This window comes from Leptonotus elevatus, chromosome 15, assembly GCF_054856555.1.
Source record: "Leptonotus elevatus isolate MCC_2025b chromosome 15, RoL_Lele_1.0, whole genome shotgun sequence".
In the NCBI taxonomy this organism is placed as follows: Eukaryota; Metazoa; Chordata; class Actinopteri; order Syngnathiformes; family Syngnathidae; genus Leptonotus; species Leptonotus elevatus.
In genome coordinates, this window is record NC_141253.1 from 4,505,820 (window position 1) to 4,533,177 (window position 27,358).

The 27,358-nt window shown below is 40.8% G+C and overlaps 1 protein-coding gene across 9 annotated transcripts in view; it reads right to left on the minus strand.

Annotated features, from left to right (window-relative positions):
• Nucleotides 1-22,011, minus strand: part of unc5cb (unc-5 netrin receptor Cb) — a 144,603-nt gene extending 122,592 nt beyond the window's left edge. For 4 of the 9 annotated variants that reach the window (XM_086096199.1, XM_086096196.1, XM_086096188.1 and 1 more), the window contains exon 1: nucleotides 14,956-18,596. In XM_086096199.1, the coding sequence (XP_085952325.1) occupies nucleotides 14,956-15,085 (130 nt within the window). In that variant the 5' untranslated portion in view covers nucleotides 15,086-18,596. Of the gene's footprint in view, nucleotides 1-6,720; nucleotides 6,857-14,955; nucleotides 18,598-21,994 lie in introns of those variants that run through there. The other 5 variants (XM_086096190.1, XM_086096191.1, XM_086096197.1 and 2 more) reach the window with 5 other exon arrangements.
• Between the last annotated feature and the right edge of the window lie 5,347 nt (nucleotides 22,012-27,358).

Below are 27,358 nucleotides of genomic sequence, written 5' to 3' on the forward strand. Positions count from 1 at the left end.
CACACACTCGGCCCATACAAATTGTGCAACTTTTAATTAAGCACCTCATTTCACTCTGTTAAAAAAAAAAAAAAAAAAAGTTTACAGGCTGGCATTCTGACACAAATTTAATTTGACCCTCCCTTCCCTTCAGCACCACCACCACAAGCATCCCACTGTTAATGGTCTGCTCTATTTTAAAAAGTCTGTTTGGCAGCTATGCAGATAACAGATGGAAGAAAAATGAGGGGAATTATGAGAAAGATTGATTTCCTGAGGATGAATGGTCTGGTATTCGCGCAGATTTATCTGAAACAGACTTTCTCAGACTCTGTTATTATTGAATAAACACACAAAGCCCCCCCCCCCCCCCCAACACACACACAGACACGCACTCACTGTGCCGTCATATGCAGATAAACAAGACGGCCTCCTCATAGAGGAAAGCTAAGAAAAACAGCAGCACGCTGGATTTGGAAATGCAAATATTGGATGTGGTGAAGAAAGAGGGTAAATGAAGGGGACTGTTGATACTAAAATGGCTCTGCTTCCAAACGTGTCCTGCCTTTAAAGTAAAAAAAAATAATACATGTTTTTTATTTTTTTATTTTAGAAGAGTGTTCTTTGAACAGTGAGAAAGATTGTTCAATAACCAGAATGGCTCTCACATGAAAGATTAAAGTTGTGAGTTTTACGGAAAGGGAAAACGGTAAAACGGTTTTAATAAAGATCTATCAGGAAATACTTGAAATTTTGGATTAGCACTCTCCCACCACTTCCGTATTATGAAATGTCAATTTAAAAAAAAAAGGTTGAAAACAATTTTGATTGTTGTGCAAAATGGTACGACGACGTATTAGGGCCACATATAAATATATATTTTTTAGAGGGCGGGGGCAATATTCAGAGAAAAAAACTCGCGACTCTATAAAGTGGCAAATTAGCGAGAAAAAAAAAGTTACGAGAACTACACGCAACGTACTACTCGACTGTTTGTGCCAATACTTTTCGGTCGGGTTTCCAAATAAGGAAATAAGACTCCTCACTTTGCGAAGGTCCACACCTGTACGATCAAACATTTAAGTTAATTTATATTTACTTGTACATTTATGTTTCCAGAATAATTATTTACACGTTCATACATTTTAGTATTTTTTTTGTACATGTATCCAAGTTGATATGTCGAATATGCTGCTTGCTCTCCGTCATTCACTAGCATTTACCTAAAGTATGCTAGCATCTGATTGGTTAGTGTTAGTCAGCTGATAGGGGATCAGGAAGTGTTGTCGCTCTAGCTGCGGTGAATGACGAGTAAAGTTTAAATTTAAGAATGAATCCGTCTCCATCCTGCCTTTTCATTTTATAAACAGTGTCCCATTAACCACCAACGAAACCTCACTTGATTAGACTAGCTACGCTACGTGTAGCTCTCGTAAGTTTCTGAGGTTTTTTTCTCTCAAACCTGCCACTTTATGAAGTCGCAAATTTGCCACTTTATAAACTCACAAATTTATGAGCTTTTTTTCTCACAAATTGCACCCGCCCTCTAAAAAAAATATATTTATACGTGGCCCTAATACACCGTTGTAAAATGAAGTATATGGGCACAACTTAAAAAAATGGAGAATGGAGGATAGAGGTCAAATTCTCTTTGAGAGCAAAACCCGGACCCTGGGTTCTTCCATTGGCCAGTGTAGGGAAGGAATCCTGGAGGTTAAAGTTGGTTATTTTAAAGTCAAAACCTTTGCGGCCACGGTAAAAAAAAAAAAAAGTGATTATGAGGCTTGGTTAATCACTACATGAAGCGCTATATAAGTGCACTGCATTTACCATTGTGATCAAATTGGATTTTTCATTTTTTTGGACTATGACATGTTTTTCGGCCAAAGTACAATTAGCAACCCATTCGAGTCCATTCGGGATTCACCGCTTAAACGGTAAACACATTTATGCAAATGTGCACTCCGATTATAAAGATGGGAAGAAATTGGGCTCCTTTTGACAGTTGATGAATGATAGAAAGCTGCTTGCTGAGGCATAGCTATAAAAATGTGCCTGCCAAATTATGAGAGAATTTGGACATTGGCCCCAAAAATTATTTTATTTTTTAATTTCCCTTTCAAAATAGATAGTCACACAAGATCTATTGAAGGTCATTAAAAGTTTTTTATAAATGCTTTATAAATTTAAATTGGCAGCCCAATTTAAACCCTTAGTTCTTCTATTTCAAGATGTTGCACATGCTCGAAGCTCTGCTTCTTGAAATTGAACACAAATGTGACATCCCCCCCTCAAGTCCCGTACAAGTTTATAGCGAAAGAGCAAACACTGTCCATCTTGCAGGAGCCGTAATGCAAACCAGAGGTCGTAACTCTCCCCCCCCCCCCTTCCCTCTCCCTCTTTGCACTCATCTCAAACCCGACCCAAGGACCGCCGAGGACGGATACGGTCTCTCATGTGAGCCTTGTAAAAAAAAAAAGGCCAAAAAACAAACACAGAGTAACAAACATTTATCAGCGGCAGGCCGCTTTAAGAGCGCTGAAATAACAGAGACGAGGATGCTGATAAAGAGGAGACAGGAAACAGTTGGGGCGGGGGGGGGGGGTGGCGGTCTCCTGCTCTCGTGTTTCAATGGCCCACCTTCCCACTGGTCTGCCTGTCTGTTCCACTGACATACATTGACCACAAGCCGATATTAACGCGGGGTCTGGAAACCAGCAACCTCCATCAGGCCGCCGACATGTGACACGAGGGGAAACGGCACCCAGGTCCATTACTTGTGTGGATGTTTCCACACCAAATAACTCATTACACGCCAACGCCGCTCTCATTCTTCAGGGAGGGGATTCTATATATTTGCTTTTTCGCCGGCGCGCCTCTGACTCGGCGCAAGACAGGGCAAAGCCAGGATTAAAGGTTTAGCTTTTGTCAATCAGAGTGAGAAGCCGGCGAGATTGAGATTGAGGGAGAGCGAGGAGGCTGATTATTCGGTCGAGGAAAAAGAGGCGCAGGCCGACGGGCTCCACGTGGGCGCCAATGCGACTCAGGTGTTGGCGTCACCCCCATTCGCTTCTCAATTATTTTCCATCTCGGGAGAGAGGATGGACCGACTCATCAGAGCTCAAGATACAGTAGAGAGTCTGTCTGGAATAACAAAGAAGATTCAGGCATGAGGGGAGATGCGATTCGGGCTGTTTTTCAAAACTGAAGGCTAAAAAAAATAAAAAATAAAAAAATCTCATTGTATACTGGAAAAGTGCTTAAGAAATCGTTATCATCATTCTTGTTCAGGGTTTTTCCTGGCTCAAATTGAGGCAGAGGTCGTATACCATTGTTGTCAGAAAAAGGGGTCCATTTTTTGTTCTTCAAGGTACAACTTTTTGTAATTTCCTTTACAGCGTTCACAATTGAACACCTAGGTGCAAAAACTACCATAAATGGTCTAAACTGGCAAATGGACCAAGTCTGGTACATGAATGCCTTTCAAAATGTCGTTTAAAAGTAATAAACAGGATTGGTCGTAATCTAGACCAGAAATGAGCAATTTAATGCACTTTCAATGAACTGTCAACGGTTCTTAAACGACAACAACCCAAATGAGCAGGGGTTTTGGCTCTTCATCTGCAGTTTTGAGCTGCTTTTTTTTTTTTGTAATATCCTTGTGCATATTTAAAAGTACCAGCATTGCAGCAGGAGCGCAAATCCCTAATCCTCTTTGCTAGGTAGAATAGCATGTATGGCAGCGGTACAACACATTCATTTTGTCTGTCCTCGCAGTTACGCAGGCTGAAATCTGAATTAAGTGCGTTTTGGGCCTACTTGAAAATGCAAAGCAACGAAAAACATGTTTAAAAAAAAAATTGCGAGGGGACTGTGTTTATTTTTTATTGATTTATTTATTTACAGAATTGTCCTATGTAGGATGTATTTTTGCTTTTTGGTGGTTAGTTCGACAAAAACGTTTATGGGTCAATGGATATGATCAAGGGAAGAATTTATTTAATTTTTTACTTTTCAAAAAAAAATTAAAAATATTTTGTCTTGATTTTTAAACCATGATGGGGGTAATGTTTTAAAATATTTATTTTGGATTATTTGTATTTATTTATAGATTTCCCAAATCTTAATGGGGAGAAATTAATTTAAAAAACAAAACATTTTTACATAAAAAAATAATAATAATCGTATTCAAACCACAAAAACAGTCTAATTATTTTGAGTTAGGATAAGTGGTACAGAGAATAAAACAAAAAAAGAAAAAATAAATTAAACATTGACCCGTAATGTAACAGGAGGGATGACCCAAAAAAGTTAACAGTGCCAACTTGTGGCCTGGCGTGCACAATACCAGCAATTATGCTTTCGTAAGCATGTAAGTAAAAATAAAAAAAGACAATGCGACTTTTAAAATGTTTGGCAAGTGAGGTGTTCACCATAACGCAACTATTACAAAGAACATTTTCCCTTACATCATCCCCTCGGCCTATTGGAAAAAGACATTCCCCGTGTATGACCCGAGCAGCCATACCGCAACTTTATAATCGCCAAAAAGGTCATCACACGAGAAAAAAAAAGAAAACATGTGGTACAGATTTCAAGCGACAACCCCAAAACAAAACGTACTCGTATTTTTCTCCCAGACTCAAATTTAGTCATTTCCATTTCAAATGACAAGCCGGCCCGCGACTTCCTGTCAAGAGGACATTAGTGGTTAAACGCCAGGGGGTGTCGAGGTCCGGGGGAGGGGGGGTTTACAGGTCATGATGCCAAATTAAAGGGGAAGAGTGGAGTGTGCACTTATACTCGCTCGCGATGTGCTCTGTCAGCCCCCGCCGTCTATAATGGCACGAGGAGGGCCACTTAACGAGTAATCATCTCTCGCCCCCCCCAAGGCTGTGTCCTCCGCTCCATCCATTCTATCCAGCCCCTCCCCTCCAGATTCCTGCTCTGATCTCCAATCATAAATGGAGTGTAGATGGAGCGCAGGGACAGTGGCCCGTGCACGCACATCCCCCCTTTGGCGAGCTTCCCGTAATGACGGAGCTCTTTGGTGACTAAAGAGGCCACGCGGGCCTTTGAGTGAGGGACGACTACGTCTAATGTGTTGGCCTTCGCCGCTTTGAAGGGCCATTTTGTGGTCGCAGGTACGAAATGAGGTCACCCCCGCGGTCATTACTCCCCGTCTTTTATATAATGATTTTCATTTGGAAAAAAAGCTAAATATGCAGTCAAGTGTCATATCATTGGTGCACTCTTCTACAACAGTGTTGTCCAACCTACGGCCCGGGGGCCATTTGCGGCCCGGCGGCCAATTTCTAGTGGCCCTCAGCGTATATAAAAAATAATAATACTTTTGACACAGCCTGCACCTAAAACTGAGTCTGAATTATTTGGATAGACCGATTATCGGCTGGGTTGATTATCGGTGCTGATATCGGTATATCGGTATCTCAGGGAGCTAAATTTTTAATTTCCAGTCCCTGGGAACACTCTGCTCCTTTTGATTGTTTGAGATTATAATTATAACAAAGATAAGTAAAAAACAAACAAAGAAACATTTCAGATATTTCAAAATTTTGGAAAACTTTTAACATTTACTGGAGAAATTAATACAGAGCTATTTATTTAAGTTTTCATTTAAATTTTTCAACATGCGTTGATGACCCAAGGAACTCCCTGAACTTTTTGTTAGAATTTTAAAACAAATGTGTATGTGTATTTTATAATTAAAGGGTTTTTTTTGCAAATCTGAAAAGTTGTTCAATAAATTCAAGTTAAGACCTGGAATTTGTATTATTGATTTTTTTATTTCTACACCAATATTTGTTTCCTTTTTACTAAAAATGAATACCGGCTCCAAATCTCGGTCATCGGCCTCCTCCGCCACGAATTATCGATATCGGCCTTGAAAAAAACACATCAGTCTATCTCTAGTTATTTGGTTTTAAGTGTCTGAAAGACCATTTTAAAAACAGACAATATCCCCATGTAGCATTTTCCCTTAAAATTTCATGAAATTAATGGAAATTTTCTATTCTTATCATTTCTAATTTCAAATCATAAAAGGGCCACAAGAATTTACTCAGGGTGGTTGGGGAATCCAAATTTTTTTTGAAAACCCCCAAAACAAACTTGCCCCAATTAAAAATGTATATCTATATCGAGAGAGAGAACCACGAGTATGCGGGTGTCTACTTTACTTCCAAATTGTTGCTAGTTTTGTTAGCTTTGGCGTTTTACATTGTGTATGTTTTTGAATGAGCCTTTTTTTTTTGGCAAATTGTTCCCTATCTGCCAAACTGCTGCTTTTTGCCAAGTGGGTTGAGTTCATAGCCACCAAACAAAATGTTTGCTCAAAAGTCAAAGAAAAAAAACGTCCTCATAAAAACACATAAACTGGTTTACAAGACAATTAGCTAAAAATGCTAACCAAAAAAAAATGCTTTAACAATGGTGACGTATGACTATCCGAACAAATCAAATGTTGACTTTTCGGAAGCTAATTCGTTCCACCGCAGCAATTCTACTACACAATTTGTTTTAAAAGGCAAACTATTCCATAGTGTGTGGAATGAATGCTACTAGCATAAAGTGTATATTACACAGGGGACACAGGTCAGCTACTCCACTCCGGCTGTCAAGTACTTGTGGCCGTCCGCGCTAATGGACTGCTAATAGAAGTGAATGTAGCTCCCCTGTAGTGGAAAGTGTCACACCGGGGTGATTAATGACGCTCCATACCTTTTTTTTTTTTTTTCGTCAACCTCCTCCTCCCTTCCTTCCTTCCTCTTCATCTCTCGCTTTGCTAATCGCTCCGTTCCGTTTGCTTTCTTTGTGCTCTCGCCATCGCTGTGTCGTCCTCAGGAAGGCAATCGACATGAAAGCCATCAGGAAGTTTAGCTCCGAGCGTGGCGTTTTTTTTTTTTAAATAAATTGCTTTATTTAACAAATTGAGATCAAAAGCCAAACATGGCAAACATTAAGCAAACAATCATCATCACAGTACACAACAATAGTAAAGGAAAATAATAATAATAATAATAATAAAAATTAAACAACTAACGTAGCGGTTTTTTTAGGGGGGGTTCCTCATGTTTCCAGTCCAGTCACATAACAACTTAACACCTCATCAGGAGCTACATTCAGGCTGGTGTTAACAACAACAAAAAAAATGCTGCTTTTTCCAAAATTGAGACTAAACGCCTTAAAATTTGACAGATTTCAGACTGGAAAATGTGACAGCCATTTGGAGTGACGTCATCATTTGAGCGTGGCGGAGCCAAGGGAGAGTTGGAGTGAAAGTTGCCCTATAAGATGAGCTCATTCATTGCAGTTGAAGCAAATGACATTTAGATGGCAGAGAGTGAAGTTGGCACACTCGGTATCGGGTACTAGTTGAGGCTGACGACACCAGCCACCGATAAATAAGCAAAAAAATAAATAAAGCTGATATCATACATACGTCCTCAGCAATAGTTTGACACATCTACGAAACATCACCTGCAACTCATGATCATTTTAATAATCAGTTAATCGGTTGCATATTCGGTCAAATCGGATTTTTTAAAAAAAAGTTTTATTTTCCATCCCTTGATGATTTTAAATTGACAGTGCGGAACATGCGCAAACAATAAATGATTTAGTTGTGGAGCTGTCAAAATTCGTTGATTAATCGACAAGTAATCGATTATCAAATTAATTTCAGCATCACAACTGTAATTATTGACTGATTTTTGCAGTCCTTCATGAAATAAAACTGAGAATCTTCCGTATTTAATCAAAATAAAATAAAAAAATCTGTTTTTACAATGACTGAACCAGTAACATAGTACAACATCAATCCACCTTTTTTTTTTAATCACTATACAAATATAAAATATATAATAAACAAAAAACACTGGTTAATAAACAATCATCAGGGAAAATGCTTTTGTAATACACTTTAAAGTAAAATAAAAATGTATCCGATTATTCGATTAATAGGTCTAAGAACCAATTCTAAAAAATATTCGATACACTAGATACTGGTTTGGTCGCTAACCAAGATAACTCTACAAAATTCTGAGAATATTTACTGCAAAAAGGCTGAAATTACCAAGGTTTTGGCAAGATTAATCGATGATCAAAAATCGATAACCCCCCCCCCCCCTACCCTTGCTTTACAATTTGAACTTCAACATCTTGCCTTGTGGAAGAATGCAAAATGCCAGAACGACTGTTTCAAGTCCCAAAATAGCCAACACATGTTTTCTTTTTGTCGCCCTCATAAATACTACATGGCATCAAGAACAGCGGGAAAGCAGCAAGCTCAGCAGACGTTTTTCCTCATTAATTATCACTCGCTGCCAGCCAGCCAACCAAACCCCACGCAACCCCTGACCCATCATCGCTCGCCACTTCCCTAACAACATTGTTTACGCTTCCGTCACCCGAGCGGCACGCCGCGGAATCACGATATCCCCGCGTCCGCCATCGCGTCACGAGAGGTCGTCCGAGGGCTATCGCCTGAGCGCGTTCCTAAAGTGCGCGCACAATGCGCTCATTGTGCACGCAGGGCCTCGCTCGGAGAGTGACCGCTGCGGTTGTAACGTTAGCGCCCCCCGAGGAGCGGGTTGTCAAGCCTGCAAGAATCATAATGATAGAAATAACAGTGGCTTTTAACGGCCGTTCTCAGATGGGTCAAAGCGCTGCGGCGCCGGGCGTAAAGTCTTCAAGTGCACTCAGTCGCACACTATACACATAAATATATATATTAAAGATCCTTTCACTTTTCCGCACGTAAACAACCCCCAAAGGACACATCATCAAAGTGGAGCATAAGGGCGCCATTGTGGGGTGTGGTGGAGGGGGGGGGGGGGGGGGGTTATAACTTAACCCGGGGAGGGTAACCGGCACCCTGAGCTCGACTTCACGCCCGCCTGATGTTGTCGTCATTGCCCCGCAGGCGCACATCAATCTTTAGTGTTAGTCAAAATAAACTTTTTTTTGTAACACAAAACAATAAACTTCTGTTTCGCTTTCTTCAAACTGCTTTGGCTTTCTCAAATTGGGCATTCATGAAATTAACAATTGCAGCTTTCTCATCTAAAAAAAAATTAGAGGAAGTGTGTTTAACTTATTCACTGCCATAAACACAGTAAAAAAATAATATATATATATATATATAATAATTAATCGCATGACTTCACTAGTTACCTCACGATTAATCAAAATGTTTTATATCTGTTCTAAATGTACGATAAAAAAATTATAGGTTTTCATACTCGTTAACAAAAGTGGAAAAAAAATGTTAAACTAATAGAAATAGTTTTATATTCTATAGCCGTCAATGGCAGTGAATGAATAAAAATCATTTTTAAAACTTCTATAGGAACAATACAATAAATAGAAAGTTTTTATGTCATTTTGTACATTATAAAATGAACCTGACGTAATAGCTATCTGTAGGCATAAAAAAATAAACAGGATGACATCAATCATTTTCAACAAAAAACCTGTGCTGAAATACTTCCCGTTTGTTTCATTCTTCTTCTTTCTATAAATAAGTGGCCTGCCATCTAGTGGTCGACAGTGAAATTACACCCAATATAAACATGCGCGAGGCCAAAATAGTAGGAGTGGGAATCATATTTTTTTTAAATCAGAATGATTTTTGATCCTGAATGATTTTTGATTCAAAGTGATTTGATTGACAATGACTTCTGCTTCAAGTTACAGTTTGTGCAAAGAATCGTCATGATCTACTCCAGTCTAATGCTAATTAGCGCGCTACACTTTCATCACTCAAAAGAACGGCTGCACTTGTTGTCGACTGAAGATGACATCACCTGTGCTGTGGAAGTAGGTAACGACCAACAAATGGCTCACCTGTTTTCAGGGTTTGGTCAGCAAACTGAGTTATGATTGGTCGTACTTCCTCAGCACAGGTGAGGTCATGTTTAGTCGGCAACAAGCGGGGAAAACGATTGTTTTTAAAGCTATTAATTGTACATGAAAAATTATGATGTCAAATTTTCAAATCAAACTTTTTGGCTCAATGAGTCTAGTATCCCTTTAACTGTAGAAATAGCGAGACGTTGCTGTAATCCACTCTTCTTCTGGGCTTGTGCTGTGAGGGGGAAGGGGGGGGGGGGGGCTTAGCCTTGTTTTAAAAATAATAAGTTTTCTATGCATTTGGGACTTTTGACCACATGCCATTTTAGGTTCCTGTGGACAGCTTTTTTCCAAGGCCTCTGCCAGGGTGAAGGCTGCCCCAAGCTTGCGTCAGTTGGAAAAAATAAACGTTTTGATTTGTTGTTTTTTTTACTAGACTAATTTCACACAATTACCTCCTTATTTTTTGTATGATTCACAGTAAAAAGTGTTTTGTAAAAGTGTTTACACATCCGTTTTGCTGATCGTTCTATCTGAAACTTACTTCTTCCGAGCACTGCGAATTAGCATAGCAATGCTGCTAACGAGCTAACGAGCTAATTAGCATATTAAAAGAGTCGCGAAAATGCTCCGTTTACATTGTTAGCAGCTATTGTTAGCATTTAGGCTCTATGCTTGGTTATTTTTGTGATGCATTTCACTTAACAACGGCTAATGTGCTTTTTTTTTTTCCATTTCTGTTTATTTTAGGTTTCACTCAACCTTTTCATCGAGCTCATGCTTACAGTTGTTCACTGTAAGACGTCAAGAAGAGCAAGACGCGCGGTATCTTCCCTGGCTCGTGAATATTGAGTTTGCCTTGCTGTTACAGCAATACCATCGCAAAAACCCGCGCGTAAAATTCGAGATGTAACCGTAGCTTCTCAACGAGCTAATGAAATCTTAACCGCCGCAAATGTTTTGAGGTATTCACTCGGCGTCCAGGCGGATTATTACACAAAGCCTCGCACGTACGCACTCGGGCTTTTCGAGGGGCCCCGCCGGAGACACCTGAAGTACATCTGTTCTTGCACAAAGGCTTTCCAATCAAGATGCTGTCACGGAGCGCCCGGCAACCTCTCAGGCAGCTTCTATCTGCCTCAACCTGTCTTCTTTGTCACCAGTTCACAAGGTTAATGAGAACTCTTATTTCCCAGAACTCACTCACAACTCACAGGGACGGGAGGCAGGGAGGAAAAGCGGCTGACGGTTCGTACACGTTAAAATGAGATTACACGTACCTCCCGCACAAATATAAAACTTGAATGGCTTTCCCTGTGGACCTCCGCCAAGGCTCAACAATCCTGAATGAGATTAGAACCACCTGCATATACGGACGGGGATGTTGTCATCTCAACATCCATTCACATTGCCCGTTCAAAAAAATATAATAATTCTATGATACATATTATATCGTACGATAGACGTGGATCTAGAACATATCGTTATATCGTACAACTCTTGTCTCTTAAATATTTTCTTAAATCTGAGAGACCCTACAAAATTAGTCGATTAATCGATGGGATAAATCGGTAGAATAATTAGTTCCAATACTGTTCAATAAAAGCAGCCCCACACTAACAAGGGCCCATCTGATAGGGATTTTTTTTTCATAATTTGGCAGATGGCAATTTGGCTATTTTACAGATTAAAATTCTGATATAAAAGATTAATTATTTGACTTTTTTTTTTTTGTTTATGCTTAAACCAATAAAGATCTGAATTACTGGCAGAACATCTGACTTTTTTGCAATACTTTGTACTTTAGTTTTTTTTTTAAAACATGAGAACAACAGAGAGAAAATTACAAACATCAGCCAATTATTTGCAGATTTTTTTTTGTGTACGGGGGTGAGGGTGAATGTAATTATCTGTCATATGTTGGAATAAGTTAACGTGTAAAAGAAGAAACAACAACAGAAATCAGCAAAAATTGGTTACAAAAAAGAAAAGAAAAAAATAAGAAGACCCAAAAAAAACGGCTGAATTTTGCCGAATTTAAAAGAGCTAATAATACAAGCCAATTAAATTGGTCGACCGATTAATCGGCCAAGCACTACGACTAACATACCAGTATCTTCACCATAATCGTCAAAAAAATACCCCAAAAAATAAGAAAAAGTAGTAGTAGACAAGAAAGATGCTTGGCTAACTGCTAGCTCACTTGCTATCTTAACATCACAATCACAATCACAGAATCTGAGACTCGGTTTTGAGTTTTCATTCATGAATGTTGACTGAACAAGCACAACGGGGACAAAAATAAATAAAAATCATTTGTAACACACCACAGGATAATCATTTGGCTATGCTTGATCGGAAGTGGGCAAAAAGTTGCGCGTGTAGCCCACATAAGCAGCAGAGGTGTCCCAGTGAGTCACTTTGATTGCGCAGTCGTTTTAAACTAAAGACATGAACCTCCAGCGACTTGAAAAACGAGTCCGGCTCATCAGCGCACCTAAATTAGCCTGTTAATTACACCGGCCGAAGACAATGTTCTCCCGCCGTATCGACCTCTTAATGGCCAGAAGAAAGGTCTTATTCCCATCAAGTCAATGACACACGGTGGGGAGGGGGATCTCTGGGGCTCTGGTGTGCGTATTATGTCATTGCGCCGTGCCCGTCAAAGAAACCAGACCCGTTATCCGTTCCTGCTTTCCCTCTTTTCGCTCATTAACTATGCAGGAGCGAGATGGACGTCTGGGGCTGCCAGATAAGGTTGCTGGTTGCCAAATGTAAGCGCCTTTGCAAAGCTACAACTTCTGCGGTACCTCCCCCCAAAAAGTTTGGAGAGGTACAACATGCCACAAACGGGCAAACAATCAAATCCCCCTTTGTCGAGATTGTCGGCACTTTTGGGAATTACCGATCAACCGTCACTCTTCGGTCGAGAAATTAACATTTGTAATCAGCTGGAAGTGTTAGCGGGTCTACAATTGGTGAAATAACAGACTGGCTATTAAGGCAAATTTGGGTAGTATTTTATTTTGAAATAGCCTAGTCGGAGACTCAGAACCATCAAAAAGCCCAAAACGGGCCACGATACCACCCAGTCTGTTTCTGCTATCAAGCATGGCTAACATCAGTTCGTTTCTTCTAAATAGCATGGCTAAAATCAGTTTGTTTCTGCTAACAAGCATGGCTAACATCAGTTTGTTTCTGCTAACTAGCATGGCTAACATCAGTTTGTTTCTGCTAACTAGCATGGCTAACATCAGTTTGTTTCTGCTAAGTAGCATGGCTAACATCAGTTCGTTTCTGCTAAGTAGCATGGCTCACATCAGTTCGTTTCTGCTAACTAGCATGGCTAACATCAGTTCGTTTCTGCTAACAAGCATGGCTAACATCAGTTCGTTTCTGCTAACTAGCATGGCTAACATCAGTTCGTTTCTGCTAACTAGCATGGCTTACATCAGTTCGTTTCTGCTAACTAGCATGGCTTACATCAGTTTGTTTCTGCTAACAAGCATGGCTAACATCAGTTCGTTTCCGCGAAAAAGCATAGCCAACATCAGTTTCTTTCTGCTCACTAGCATGGCTACCATCCTTCATTTTTGCTCTGACGTTACTTCACAAAGCACAGAAGAGCAAAGAAGTATCTACTCATTTAAAAGGAAATTAATGTTTTTTTAATTATATTTTAATTTTATTTGGAAAAATAGCATTTTCTACCCAACAAACACTGAACTAAAAAGTTTTTACCCAAACATTTCAAAATAATAAATATTATAGCTGGAGATTATATTACATTAATACTGTCACCATCGCTTTTCGCTATGTGTGGATGACACAGGCCTGACCGCAAAGAACAAAATCCACAAATAGTTGGCACTCATAAACCATAAAGCCACAAATTCTGATTGCTCACAGTAGTCCCAACTATAGTCCATCAGAATCTGATGCCTACTTTCAACGCCAGAAATTGTCAGCCAGTGACTGTTAATGCTAGCAACGAGCTTGGCACCGATCAACAACCCCTACGCCCCTAGCACTTGTCCCTAACCTTTACGCCAACCTTTATTCGGTGCTTAATGTTTAAAAAAAATGTTGGGCTGTTTGCGTTTTATTAAAAATGACCACAAGAAATAATATTTGTTTCATATTCTTAACAAGTGTGAAATGCTGCACCGCGCGTAAATTCCCACCCAGCACTCAACACTCATTTTCCCTTCCCGTCGCATCCTTCTCGGCCTTTTCCACAAAGATCCAACCACCCAAGTCCTTTCCAGACACAAACGCTCCGACCTTCTGACAGGCATTCCGAGCACCAGCACAAACCGAGTCCACCACCTTGCCCCCCCCCCCCTTTGACACCCCATCTTGACTTGAGGAGACAGCAGATGAAAGTAAATGACTTCGGGTGGCTTGCGACATTATCTCAACGCTTAGCAGACAGCTACGAAGAAGAGAAGGGGAAAAAAAGGGTGGAGGGGGGTGGAGGGGGGTGGTGGTGGTGGGGGGGGGGGCTAAAGACTGGCCTGGAAATTTTCTCACAATAGAAACATCACCCTTGTTTTGCTGGGAATGAGGAATGTTTTCCCTCCATTCCCCTTTTGAGTTGACATCAACTTACAAATTCGATTGGGTTGAGGTCATGTAAATGGCTTTATTGATCACAACAAAACCTCATTATTGTAGTTTTCTTTAAGTCACTTATTGGCAGTGACACATTTGGCATCACAATATACGGCCATAATTCTTTTGATGCTCTACTCCTTAGTAAATAATTTGCAAATTTTGGTTTTTGCTGTGACATAAGTGAATTTTTACTTCTTTTTTTGTCACAGTTTTTGCAAGATACCAGCATTTCCCTCACTTTACTTTTCACATCATTTAATTTCAAGACAATCACAAAATAATAGCGCACAACTATATCATCTCAGTTTGACGTCATCGAAATGAAGCCCCCAAAAGCCACACTTCAAACCCATGCATATTTACAATTAAGGTACCCCCTGAGCTTTTATTATCGTCTTATTTATTTACGGAACCCTTAAGGACTTTTCCGCCTAACTTTTCTCCCCAAAAGTGCGAGCCCCCGAGAAGATGTCACGCGGACTTTACCTTGAGCCAGGCCGGTGCGGACCGTGGCCATCAGCAGGAGCAGAAGCGGCAGCAAGCCCGGCGGGGTGAGCATCTCCGGCGGGGACCTCCTCGCTCCTCTCCGGGCGTCTTTATCAGCGTGGCGGCCCATGACGGAGGAGCCCAAATTGCGCTCCCCTTGGGGCTGGCTGCTCGGTTTTTGCGCACGCAGATGATGAATTTGGAAATCAAAACAAAAAAAAACCTCAGCAGCCCTGAAAAGTACGGTGCCGTGAATTAATCCCAAGGCAGTTTTGCGGAGGACCGGCTGGCGTTAAAATCTCTGTCCGTCTGCTGTGCACTTGAGCGGCTCACTTGTGGATCGACGCCCCGGTGCCGGACGCATGCTCCGGTTTATAAAGTCCCCCCACGCCGGTGAGTCGCCGCTTCCTTCAAATTCCACGTTGAGTGTGGGAGTGAGCTCCGTGTGCGTGAACGTACGTGCGCGCGGCTGTGGCTGCGTGCGCGCTCCTTCCACCGACTGTGGACTGAAACGGAAAGGAAAAGAGAGGAGAGGTCTCTGCGGGCTACCTTTGCTCCTCCAGCCAATCCACAAGCTCCTGGAAAGTGGCGGCGCGTTGACAAAACCTGGCGTGGATGACGCCGGCGAGAGGGAACGGACGTGTATGTAGATTATTATATATATATTTTTAATTGTTTTAATTTTCAATGAAAGGCTGGAGGGAAGGTGCACAATACATTCATCCATCCTTCCTACCTAAAAAAATCTGGACTTGCTAGCGCCCATGAAGACAAGGTGTTTTGTTTTGGTTGGGATTTTTTTTTTTGGGACCAAGATTGTCAAAAGTGGACGTTTTTTCACAACTCAGCCAATTCAAACTAGTGCTGTCAAAGTTAAAGCGTTTACTCATTGATTAATCGCAAAAAAATGTCTCATTAATCATGAATAAACTAAATTAATTTTGACCGCAGATGGTCCTTTAGCTTGACAGCGGATGGGTACGTTTAAGGTAGCACAAGTTGTGTTTGAGCAATAAATACAACTACATGCATTAAAGTAAAGCATTTAATAAACTATTGAGGTCTTTTCCCCCCTTTTAAATTATGCAAACTGATTAGAAAAAGAGGATGATGATGAGTGTGCACAGTGGATCAAAAAACGTTGAAGACGTCCTCAAAACATTAAATATCGAAAGAATTAACACATATAACATGTCCCTTCAAATTTGGCAAGCAAAAAAATGCTGATTAAAAGTTTTTTTAATTAATTAATCGTGATTAATCAAAATTCTAAAATGTGATTAATCTGATTGAAAAATGAAATCATTTGACAGCTCTAATTCAAATTCATAACATTCGTATCTCAAATCATCTTCCACCTTTGAAATGAATGGAAACACTATTAATCCGTTCCAGATTCCCCTAAAAGCAACCATTTTTTAAATGTTTTTTAATGAGAAAAATATATTGTACTATACAAAAACATAAGTTAATGATGTCATTAATGATGTCATTAAAATAAATTAAGTTATTATCACACTGTGCATCAATGAATACTGATACCTGCCTTGGCCACATGGTGGCAGTATAAGACAGGCAGCTGTACAAGGACGTCTTCACAGTAGACATCTCAGCTCCTTGCAGAGGATAAATATCAGACTGTGAGTACTGTTATAATAAGTAACTTGTGCTCAAATATCAGTTGCTTAAGAGGCTTAAATATTGCTGGCATACCTCCAAAATAGTCACTTTTCAGAAGACATCAAAAACGAAATGTCCCATTTGTGTAAGTCTCATTGCATGGAGGAAATTTGCTTCAGCGGGTCTGATTAGAGGCTGATTTGCCCCGTATGACGGATGTGGATGCAATACGGCCTCCCGGTGATTAATGCGAAATGTGAGATTGACACTATCTTTCGCCAAATGGAATGCGATGACTTTTAAAATATGAATCTAATTCTCGCGGCCCTCCATCACCATTTGCGGAGGGGATGTCAGCGGGCAGCTGTCATCGCTTTCAGCTTCTGGCTTTCATGTAAGGACGATGCAGGAAATTACTCCTGTCTGGCCTGCTGGGATGAGCGCCGATCATTTCGGTTTCGGACACTTGCGTTCAAAACGCCGGGTGAGGTTTAGCACGCTTCGGGTGCAAGGTGGCGCAGGCCAGCCCCGCATGAATTCGCCGCTATCATCACATTCCATATCATCTCATATGTGCTCGATATGAAAAGCCGAGGAAGGAAGGCGAGGTCGCCGTCATCCTTAAACAATCCCGAAGCGCTGCGCATGTGAAACACTATCTCCGGCCGCTTATATCCACTTAACCCTGCCGCCGGTGTGTCATAAGCGCGGCAACCCTCCAATTGGGCTTTATTTTTCCGCTTTGCAATGGCTCATATAAAATGTCTTCTTTTTTTTTTTTCTTTTTTTTTTTTGCTGACTGGAGTGGAAAGAAATAAGCAAAGAGCTCAGCTGCTGTTGTTTGTGGTTCATCTCATTCAAGGTTGAATACTGTGCACTGAGACTCAATTGCCATTTATTTGTTGCCGCCTTGGACGTGTTTTTGCCATTGCCGGCGAGCAGTTCCACGCAGATCCAGAAGATGGCGCTGTGTTGGGAAAAACATTCTCCATGGGCTTGTTCTGTTACATTATGATGACACAAGATGCCGCCGAAGCCCTCGCTATTAGGAAAGTAGGAATTGTGTCAAGGAATTCTGCAGAGTATACATGATATATACTGTTTTGACCATTGGGTGAATTTGGGACAAAATAATAATCACACTTATTTTTGATTGATATTGAAATCACAATTACTAAACACGATCATTCATTGATTTTAAGATTTAAAAATTTTTCAATTACCATAACTCGACATGATCAAATCTAACTTGAGGTAGAAACAGAAAATAAAGTAGTACCAAGTAAAATAATAGCAATAAAAACTATTTATATAAAAATATGTTCCTGCTGTGCGTAATTTGACCGACATGGGAAAGTGTGGTACTCGCATATGAAGAAGAAAGTGTCAAATTGTATTAATATAAATCATTTTTCAGAATGTGTACTCGTGAGTATTGTTATATTACTTGTTTGTATGTGTTCCTACAGTGTTTGTGTGTGATGTTTCTTAATTTGAAGGCAAAGCTCTCCTGTGATGACTAAAGCTAATATTTGTTAGCCGGTCAATAGTTTTTTCAATTGAGTGGTAGCATTAAGCTAATAAGCTGGCGATGTACCGAAAAATTACTTTTAAAAATATATATGTGTGTGTAAATAATATATACGTACTTGTATATATCCAACTATACATATGTATATACATATATAATATCCGCATATGTACGTAATGTATATTTATATACGTATATTTGTGTAATTTTTTGTTGTGTTTAATTTTCCAAATGTACGCTACGACTTACTATTTTTTTTGTCTCTGATGCCTTTAAAAACAATAGGAAATGAATACCTAACAGTTTTTTCCCCCTATCACTTTTTAAGTAGATTGTTACAAAAAGACATCAACAAACGCTATACAGGAAGCCTGCTTGTCTAAACTGGAGAGGACAACACAACAAACACCTCCCGCTCACCCGTGGGAGCCCTGAAGCAAACAGTAGGCGTCTAAAAAGCGCAATGTGACAGAAAAGGCGAGCGGTGCGAGAAGTGTGAATGCCACCCGGGTTGGTAACACCTTCAGCCCCCCCTCCCCCCACCCCCCACCCCCACACCCCCACAACCCCTGTTACATGTCCACGTCTGTCAAGAGCGATGTCTTCGGGAGCGCCGCTTGATGGATGTTTTAGTCTCAAAGGAAACCCGACACTATAATGCATGACGACCCGGGCCTGGAGAGGGGCGGGGGTGGGCCGAGGGAAGCAGTTAGGGGGGTCCGAGCTCAGCGAAAAAGATCAGTTACTTCAGGCGAAATGTCTTTCCCATTTAAGTGCAAGAGCAACAGAGACCCTGAAGTTTATTTGCATGCTTTATGACTCATGGAGGGTTTTTTTGTGTGCGTCAGTGTGTGCGTGTGGTTTAGTGTGTGTGTGTTCAATCACAAAACAGCCTCAGAAAAGGAAGTAAAATTACTTTTTAAGAGCACATTATTGTATAACTTCAGAATGCAATTTCAGGAGGAATTGCGCGTGAAATGCTGACGAAAATAATATGGAAGCTTGTGAAATGGTATTAAATTAAATGGATGGATTTGGAATGAAAAGGAATGATGTTCAATGACCTTGGTATGAGCTGAATATGTTGGAATGGCTTAAGTTTTAATCGGTCAATATATGTGGAAACTGGAAGTGAATATGTAAAGATTTACAATTGTTTGTTTAATTTTGTTGTTGTAAATGTTGCCATTGTGATTATTACAGTAAAGAAAACAGTTTGAGTAATCTGAACATGGTCTGGCTCGGATTGGTCAAGAAATGTTGGTTGGATGCCTGGGGCATCTTGGTTGGGGGGGTGGTGGTGGTGGCTGGGTGGGGGGGTGCTGGGGGGTGGCTGGGGGTTTGGGGGCGGCTGGAGCTGGGTTGGGGTGGATGGCGGGGGTGGATGGGGGTCTTGGGGGGAGCGGGGGCTGTGGACCGGTGGGGTGCCTGGCGGGCCTGCAGTGCCCCGTCCTGCTGCGTTGGGTTGGGCGCGCGGGCCGTATTGGGGTGGGGGGCGCTCCTGCTCCTGGGTTTGCTCTCCGGCCGGTGGCCCCGGCGGGGCCCGGGGGTCGTCCTTTGGCGCTGCCGCGGCCTGGGGGGCCCTGAGGTGTTGCGCTTGCTCTGTCCTGGCAGGGGTCGACGGCTCCCCTCTTTGGGGGAGATTTTCATGCATGCCAGATCCACCACACCAGCATCTATCGAAACTCAGACACAATCTGCTTCTTCCTCAGGTCATTGAATCGGTGGAGGCTGGTGTCTGTGGATCTCACTCGGCTTCGTTTGTCCTTCCTTCCTTTCCTCAGTCTCTCCTTTGGTCTCTCAGATTTGTTGGAATTTAGATGTTTCTGGGGTTGGTGAAGGACTCTGGTTGGTGGCCCGGTGGGTGGTGTCTGGTCGGTGCTGGATTTCACTTTCCTTTCTTTTCTTTGGTCCTTCCTCGGGTCTCCTGACGGCGGTGTTCGGTTTAGGTGAACGGTATGGGATTTTTTAATAGGTTTTTGGTGAACTAATGAATACACACACACTCACACACACGCACATACAAAATTAAAAAACAAAATAAAAATATTTTTTTTTAAAAAGAGAGCAATGATGATGACATGTCAAATCGGTAAAATTACCGAATGAACAATACTGAGCTCTTGGGGGGGAAAAAAAAGAAAGAAATGTTGGTTGTGTAAAGAATTATGTCAGAATATGGACTTTTTGTTGTGTACAATTTTTTGGGGGGGCACTTCCGGGTCACTTCCTGTTGATTTGGGGGCTCTTTCTAGTCACTTCCTGTTCAAATTGAGCCACTTCCTGTTGAGTTTCAGTCACTTCTGGGGCATTTCCAGGTCACTTCCTGTTCAATATGGAGCACTTCCTGTTGATTTGGGGTCTCTTTCTAGTCACTTCCTGTTCAAATTGAGGCACTTCCTGTTGAGTACCAGTCACTTCTGGGGCACTTCCAGGTCACTTCCTGCTCAGCTTGGAGCACTTCCTGTTTGATTATTGGGCACTAACAGAGGCAGTGGAATAAATCCAATATCTAATATTTCATAAAGATAACAGCGTCATGTCATGAAGTCAGATTTGGCTAAAAGACTATGCTGAATAATTATCCTGTGGTGTAGAGTGAACAATTTTTTATTCCTAATCCGAATCCGCAGCCATTGTAGGCTTATCCTTGATTCAAAGGACAGAAAATCGTGCCCACGCCACTAAAACACCCTTTTTAAAGTAGCTGTTTTGGCTGCAATTTGCTTCAATTCGCCATCAACAGGCAGACTGCTCACACACACACTAGTTCTTGTCACAGATAAACAGACTTACAGTAAACCAGAGCAGACTAAAACACGCGTCAAGGTGGCGGCCATATTAGCAGGGGCGATTGTCCCATGAAAGGTAATGAAAAGGATGGACATTAGCTTAGCATCGGTGAAAGCAGTAAGCACACATTAGCTGATTTTAAAGTAAGTATATTTTCAAAAAAGTCGGTATGTGTAGCTAGCTCGCTTTTGTTGCTAAGGAGGGGGGTCTATGATGAGTCATTAGAGTTCAAGGTCTTCAAGGTTAACGGAGTTTCCTTCTCCTAATGGAGCCATTTAGCTTAAAATATTGCAATATCCACCACTTTACCCCAGACACAAGAAGAAAAAAAAAATCACTAAAACTATTAGATGTAATCCAGACTGCATTTACCAGCCTTACTCAGAGCACTTTGCATTATCGGATTCCACCGTCCCGACCTTGCAGAAATGTAGAAAACGACCACGACCTCTTGGCAGCGCGTTATGAAATGGTGGTGAGAGATGTGCTAAAAATTTCAGCGTGGAGTCACAACGTCCTGCGCGGGGCCAATTAACACTGGCCCGGGCTCTTAGGGGAGTTAGATCGTTAGAAAATGTGGAGCACAGACCTCCCCCAAGGAACAACTGTTAAGAATGCTCATTTCTGCTAGCCAGTCAGTAAGCTTTCCCATTGAGCGCTAGCATTGAGCTGGCGATGAGGTTTAAAAAAAAAAAAAAAAAGTTTTGTTTTTAATACATTTATAATGGACTATAAATCATATGCCAATTTTCACTATTCACGGGGGTCTACTGTCTTTGTTTGTTAACTGCACGCCAGGCGTCCCATAATGCATCTGGCCACTCAGCGGACGACCGTCCGTCTCTTTGCCGTCAGGCAATTGCTCAATTAGACAAGGAGACAGACAGTCGGACCGGCCCATAAACAAACAAACAAAATGGAAGATGCTAATGCACTGGCGACGTAATGCAGTTTGTGAGATGGAAACGTCCCCCCCACACACACACACGCACGCGCACACACACAAATACACTTTGCCGCAATTCTAATTTTACAGATAAGCATCGGAGAGTCAAAATGCAATAGGAAATTAATCGCAGCTCTGAATTACGTCACCTTTAGGGTTGTCCGTCTTTCTCAGCGCCCAAGTTTACAGCAGAGGTGGGAGACGCGAGTCGCACGAGTTGAATCCAGTCTGACTTGTTGTAAGTCGTCAATTTTAGGACTTGGATTTGCCAGGCTGACACCTACGAAAGACTCAATTATTTGTTAGAACACTTTCAACAAGGATATTTCAACACATATACATACTGTTTAATTATGTATTACTATGCTTTTATTAAGTACCAAATTATGGAATGCTATTTTTATTTATGTATAATCATCAAAATATGGCCAATTTGATGTTTTTAACAAATAGAAACGGTCTGTCCCCATGTCATGTCAAGTTAATATGAACTAATTGAAAAATATTTTAAATGTCGTAAAATTCTGCCTTTTTCTCACTCCGCGGGAGCCGTGCAGTATCATGTCGCCTCAAACTCAAGGGCGCCTCAATATTAGTGATTTGATTGATTTTTTTGAGAATCAAATGAGTCATTTAACACAATTTTTAGTGTAACGTTGTGTTGATATTGGTGCACGATGGCATACAAAGGCCTTTTAAGCAATATAAAGTGTAATAATAACAACTTGAACAACGCGTTGCTCAGTAACTCAAGCAACATGAAAACAAAAACTGAAATTTCAGTGTCCAACCACGTTTTGTTAAATTTGTGTGAAATTATTTATTTCAAGAATAGTTTGTAAACAATGACTTCCTGTTTGGGCATGTATGTAGTTAGAACGAGAGAAATGAAAACGAGTCTACTATTGGGTTACAAGGCACACACACACGGGAAGTTACTTTATTATTTATTAAATGTTTGAGTCAAGGAGATGGCGGCCATCTTGATGCTCGTGTGTGACGCCCACTGAACTCTGGATAACCGATAGCCTATACACGGCCGTGCAAGCCGTTGAAGTCACAGGGCGGCCATCTTGCTCCTCCCATCTCGCCAGCAGACTACAGATGAGACATATAGAGCTCGTAGGCATTTAGTATATGGTCGGGGGCGGGGGTGTGGGGTTTGGGCACTATTTTTTAACAAGTTAAAAAAAAATAATTAACAAAGTATGTCGGTATGTGCTGCTTTGAAGACCTTTTTTTTTTTTTTATCGCTCAGTTCCTTAGACCTCAATATTAGATTTGGCAGAGGCATCTTTAATCAAAAATACACAAGTTTCCTCCTGTAAACATCATTAAGCATATAATTTTTACATGTATTTAAGGCACGTAAAATGTCTGAAGTCCTCTTGTTTATGTTTAACAAATTTAAAAAATCATAAATCATGCTGTTTCTATTAAGCACCGTCTCAAATGTTCTCCAATTTCCGATACTGTAAATGTATAGGATCGTATGCCGAGAAACGTTTCTTGGGAGGAGCAATATGGCCGCCTCGCCGCTTCAGAAGAACTCGCGTGTGATGTCACGCCAGTTCATGCTAATTTGGCTACGGCTAGTATGCTAACTCGTTCAATCGTGTGTTTCATGTGAGCGTGAAGTCGACTAAAGGTAGTAGCAGTGCTTATTTTTTTCCATTTAAAGGACTACTGACGCCAATGACAGACTGACGGACGGTCCGTCAATACTGACGGAATTCCCTGCGTGGCTAAAATAAAACGGCGGATTACAGGTTTATGGCTTGAAAAAAAGGGGGCGCTAGGTGCCGACGAATGACGGACCATCAAAAATATGTCAAATGCCCACCTCTGCCAATATGTGACTTACCCCCCCCCGACCTCTGGGTGGCACGAACGCCCGCGTAGGTGCCCCCCGCATAAAAGCTGCTCGCCATCAGCTTTGGGCACACTTTACTGCCGCGCTTGATATCGGCATTAAAAGTGATTTGCGGCGCCGTATGTGGCAAGGAATCAAAACTTAATTTAGGCAGATAAAGATGCCATTTGGGAGGGAGATAAAGTGCTGCATCATGGGAGATGTGTTCCCCGGCGTGCTCTCAGCGCCTCGCCCTTACAGCACCCTCAGATTTACTGGCTTTTTTTTTCCTCCCTTCTCCCCACCGCTCCATAAAACAGCAAATCTGCTCACTAGGCGACACAGGCAAATGTTAATGGATTCATTTGTCAAGAACCTTCCACTTATTTACAGTCCTCTTCCATTACCGCTCCTACGCCTGCAGCAGGAGAGAGACGGAGGAAAAAAAAAAAAAAAACAGTGGCCAAAGTCAAAATATCGATTTGACTGTCCATCAAGGCCGAAGACTTCCTGTAAAATGCACACGCAGCCCAATTCGTTTTTTCTTTTATGTCGATTTTTTTTTATTTTTTTTATTTTTACCACTGAAGCAATTGTGCAATATAACAGTGACAGATGTATCCCAATGGAATACAATGGATTTATAGTATTGTCGTGTTATTTTTTTGTGTGGTGGGTCACTGTTTTATTTAGAACATCGACACATTCTTGGCGTGTAAGACATCATTTGTCAAAGGCAGTGGTGGGCCCGCTTCATTCTTTAATCCGACCCAACAAGCAAGGATACAAGAACCACTTTGAAATTTAGAGATTGTACTGTTAAAAAAAAAAAAAAAATCTTACAGCCATTATGTTATTGTAAATTAAGTGCATAATTACATTCAAATGTAGAAATGTATTTTTTAGTAGTCTCTCAACTGTACAAATGTAGTTTTTAATATATGGCGTGGGCCGCTGAAAAATGACGGCGGCCTGCATATGGCCCCCGGGCCATAGTTTTGGACACCACTGATTTACATTCGAGAGTCATTTGCATATTTGCCCACTCAAATTTGGGTTAGCTACAATGTTTTATTATGAATCATTTTTTTTAAAGTAATTTATCTTATCAAACAACTGGGAATGGATTTATTCTAAATAATAAATGAACCAGGATTAGTAAACAAGTAAATGTTCTAAAATGCTTTTGGCTAGATTAAATACATTTTTCTATCTGTCTGTTAAAAAAAAAAAATTGTGGCCCTGAAGCGGAAAGGTTTTAGACTACTGGTTACAATAAGCCACATCAATTCAATATCGCAATATAGCACATCAAATAAAAAATCCATAATTATTCATGCATGTTAATTGAACATGTTATTTTCTTTAGTAGGTTTTATTATGCTTGCACGAAAACAAATGAGGTTGTAATGACAAAAAAAATAATTTGATAAGTGCAAGGCCATATATTTTTCCGAACACATGGAAAAATTCTTCCGTTTTTCTGCATGTTGAGTCCTCCAAATAAACGCAGTTGGTTTCCGGCCCCTCAAAAACTCAAATGTTAATGAACGTTAAAACAAGTAGCCGACACGAGAAGCCCTTCATTTATTCATGATCTTGTTTTAAATATTTCACAAGGTGCAACAAGGAGAGGAGATCAGATCCGTTTGTGCGGAATTTACAATGGTTTGGGATTTTTCATTATAATTGTTTTCTTTTTACTTATTTTTTTTTTTTTTTTATCGGTTAGTTTTAATTAGTTTTTTTGAGCAGTTCTAGTTTTTTTTTTTAGCAAATTATTAAATTTTTCTGAAAAGGCTTTCATTAGTTTATATATAATATATATATATATATATATATATATATATATCAGGGTTAGCTTTTTAATTTTAGTATTCTTTTTCCCCAAACAGTCTTTTATTTTTAATATATTGAGTTGTTAGTATAAAGTTACGTTACGGGTTTGCCCTTTTTATGAAAATAAACATTTGAAGTTAAAGGGTTACTTGACACATTGAGTCATTTTCCACAGTAAAAAGTTAAGATTTTGTCCAGAATGAATTTAATAACGTCATTAATTTTCATATACAATTAATACCTTTTTAAAACTATTTTTTTCCCACTTGCTGTCGACTGAAGTTGACATCAAACCCAGAAAACAGGTGCGCTATGATTGGTCGTTACCTACTTCCTCAGCACAGGTGATGTCATCTTCATTCGACAGTAAGTGGAAAAATGTGTTTTTATTAATTGTATAAAAAAAATAATGTAGCTATCAAATTCATTCTGGACAAAATACTTTTTACTGCTGAAAAGTATTTCTTTAACGTTAAAATCTCATTTATTATATTGACAGACGTAAAAAATGTAATTAAATAAAAAATCTGCACCCCCTGCTGGAGAAACCGCCACCACTGATCAAAACATCAACCCAAAAGCCAAGCAGGTATCAATCGGCTCCAGATGTACAACTGCAAGCAGTCGACGTGAGCCCGTGTTGTGTCGTATTAGTTGCAGCGCTTCATTAATCCCCCGCAGGGATTTCCCCTCCTTTATTTTTTGATTACAGCAACATGAAATGACAGCGGCAAACAGAAACAGGTCAAGCCAAAGAGCTTGTGCTCATGCAAACAAGCACTGCCAGTTCTTCTCAAATGCAAAACCCTTTTTTTTTTTTATAAAAAAAATAACATCTGTAGAAACACATCAAACGTTTGTCGTGGAGCTGCTCATGGAGATTATTAAACTCAATTTTGCACTTGTTTATCAAGGTGGCTTGATAATGGCTGTAAGAGGTGGTGACCAGGATGTGGAGGACTTTCCCTGATCCTTATGTCTGAAATGTAAATTACAGATGAAGATCAATGAAAGGTTTACAATTATTATTATTATTATTTTTATCCCAATGCCATGGTCCGGATCAGGAAGCGTCCTGGCCCGTCCCTCCGCCAGGTTTGGCCTCTCCCAAGTAAACAGGCATTAATCACTCGGTGTGTGGGAATTGTCCGAGGGACAGCCCAAAGCATTTGAATGGGGCCACCGAGAAGGCTCGGGGGGGGGGGAAGTGGGAGATAGATGTAGCGCGGGTTCTTGCGGCCTCCACCAGCTGACGGGGTCGGCGTGGCCACCTTGCTGCTTATGTGTGTCAAGGGCAGAAGGGGAGGAGGCACAACTTTGCCTTCAAATCTATTTGTATTAAATCTTTAGAAATGAACCCCTACTGAAGACGTTTTTCCCGATAAAGATTTTTTTTTTTTTTAGGGTGCGACTTGGACTGCCTTGAAATGTGTGTAGTTACCTCTCGAGCCATAGATGAAAACCATCCCTCGTTGGTCGAACCCTCAAACAGAAGCCAGGCTCGGTGGTGTGACGCCTGCCTCAGCCGAGACAGAGGAGAGGGATCGTCCAAGGACTCTGCGGGACGGACGGCCATTTAAAAAATTTTATTTGTACAGGAGAAACATGATTTCGTCTCATAATGGTTCGAATTGGTGCAGCTGTGATTTGGACCGGCTGTGTCACAATTGGCAATTGTTTTTTCTGCTATCTCAAGCTAGCCAATCCGCCAGCAGGTCATAACCAGAATAGCTTTTTGAAATAATTGCTGGTTACATTTAAAGTACTCGCGTACCGTGACATTTCTTTTTGTGACAAGGGAACTGGAACGGATAAAATATGG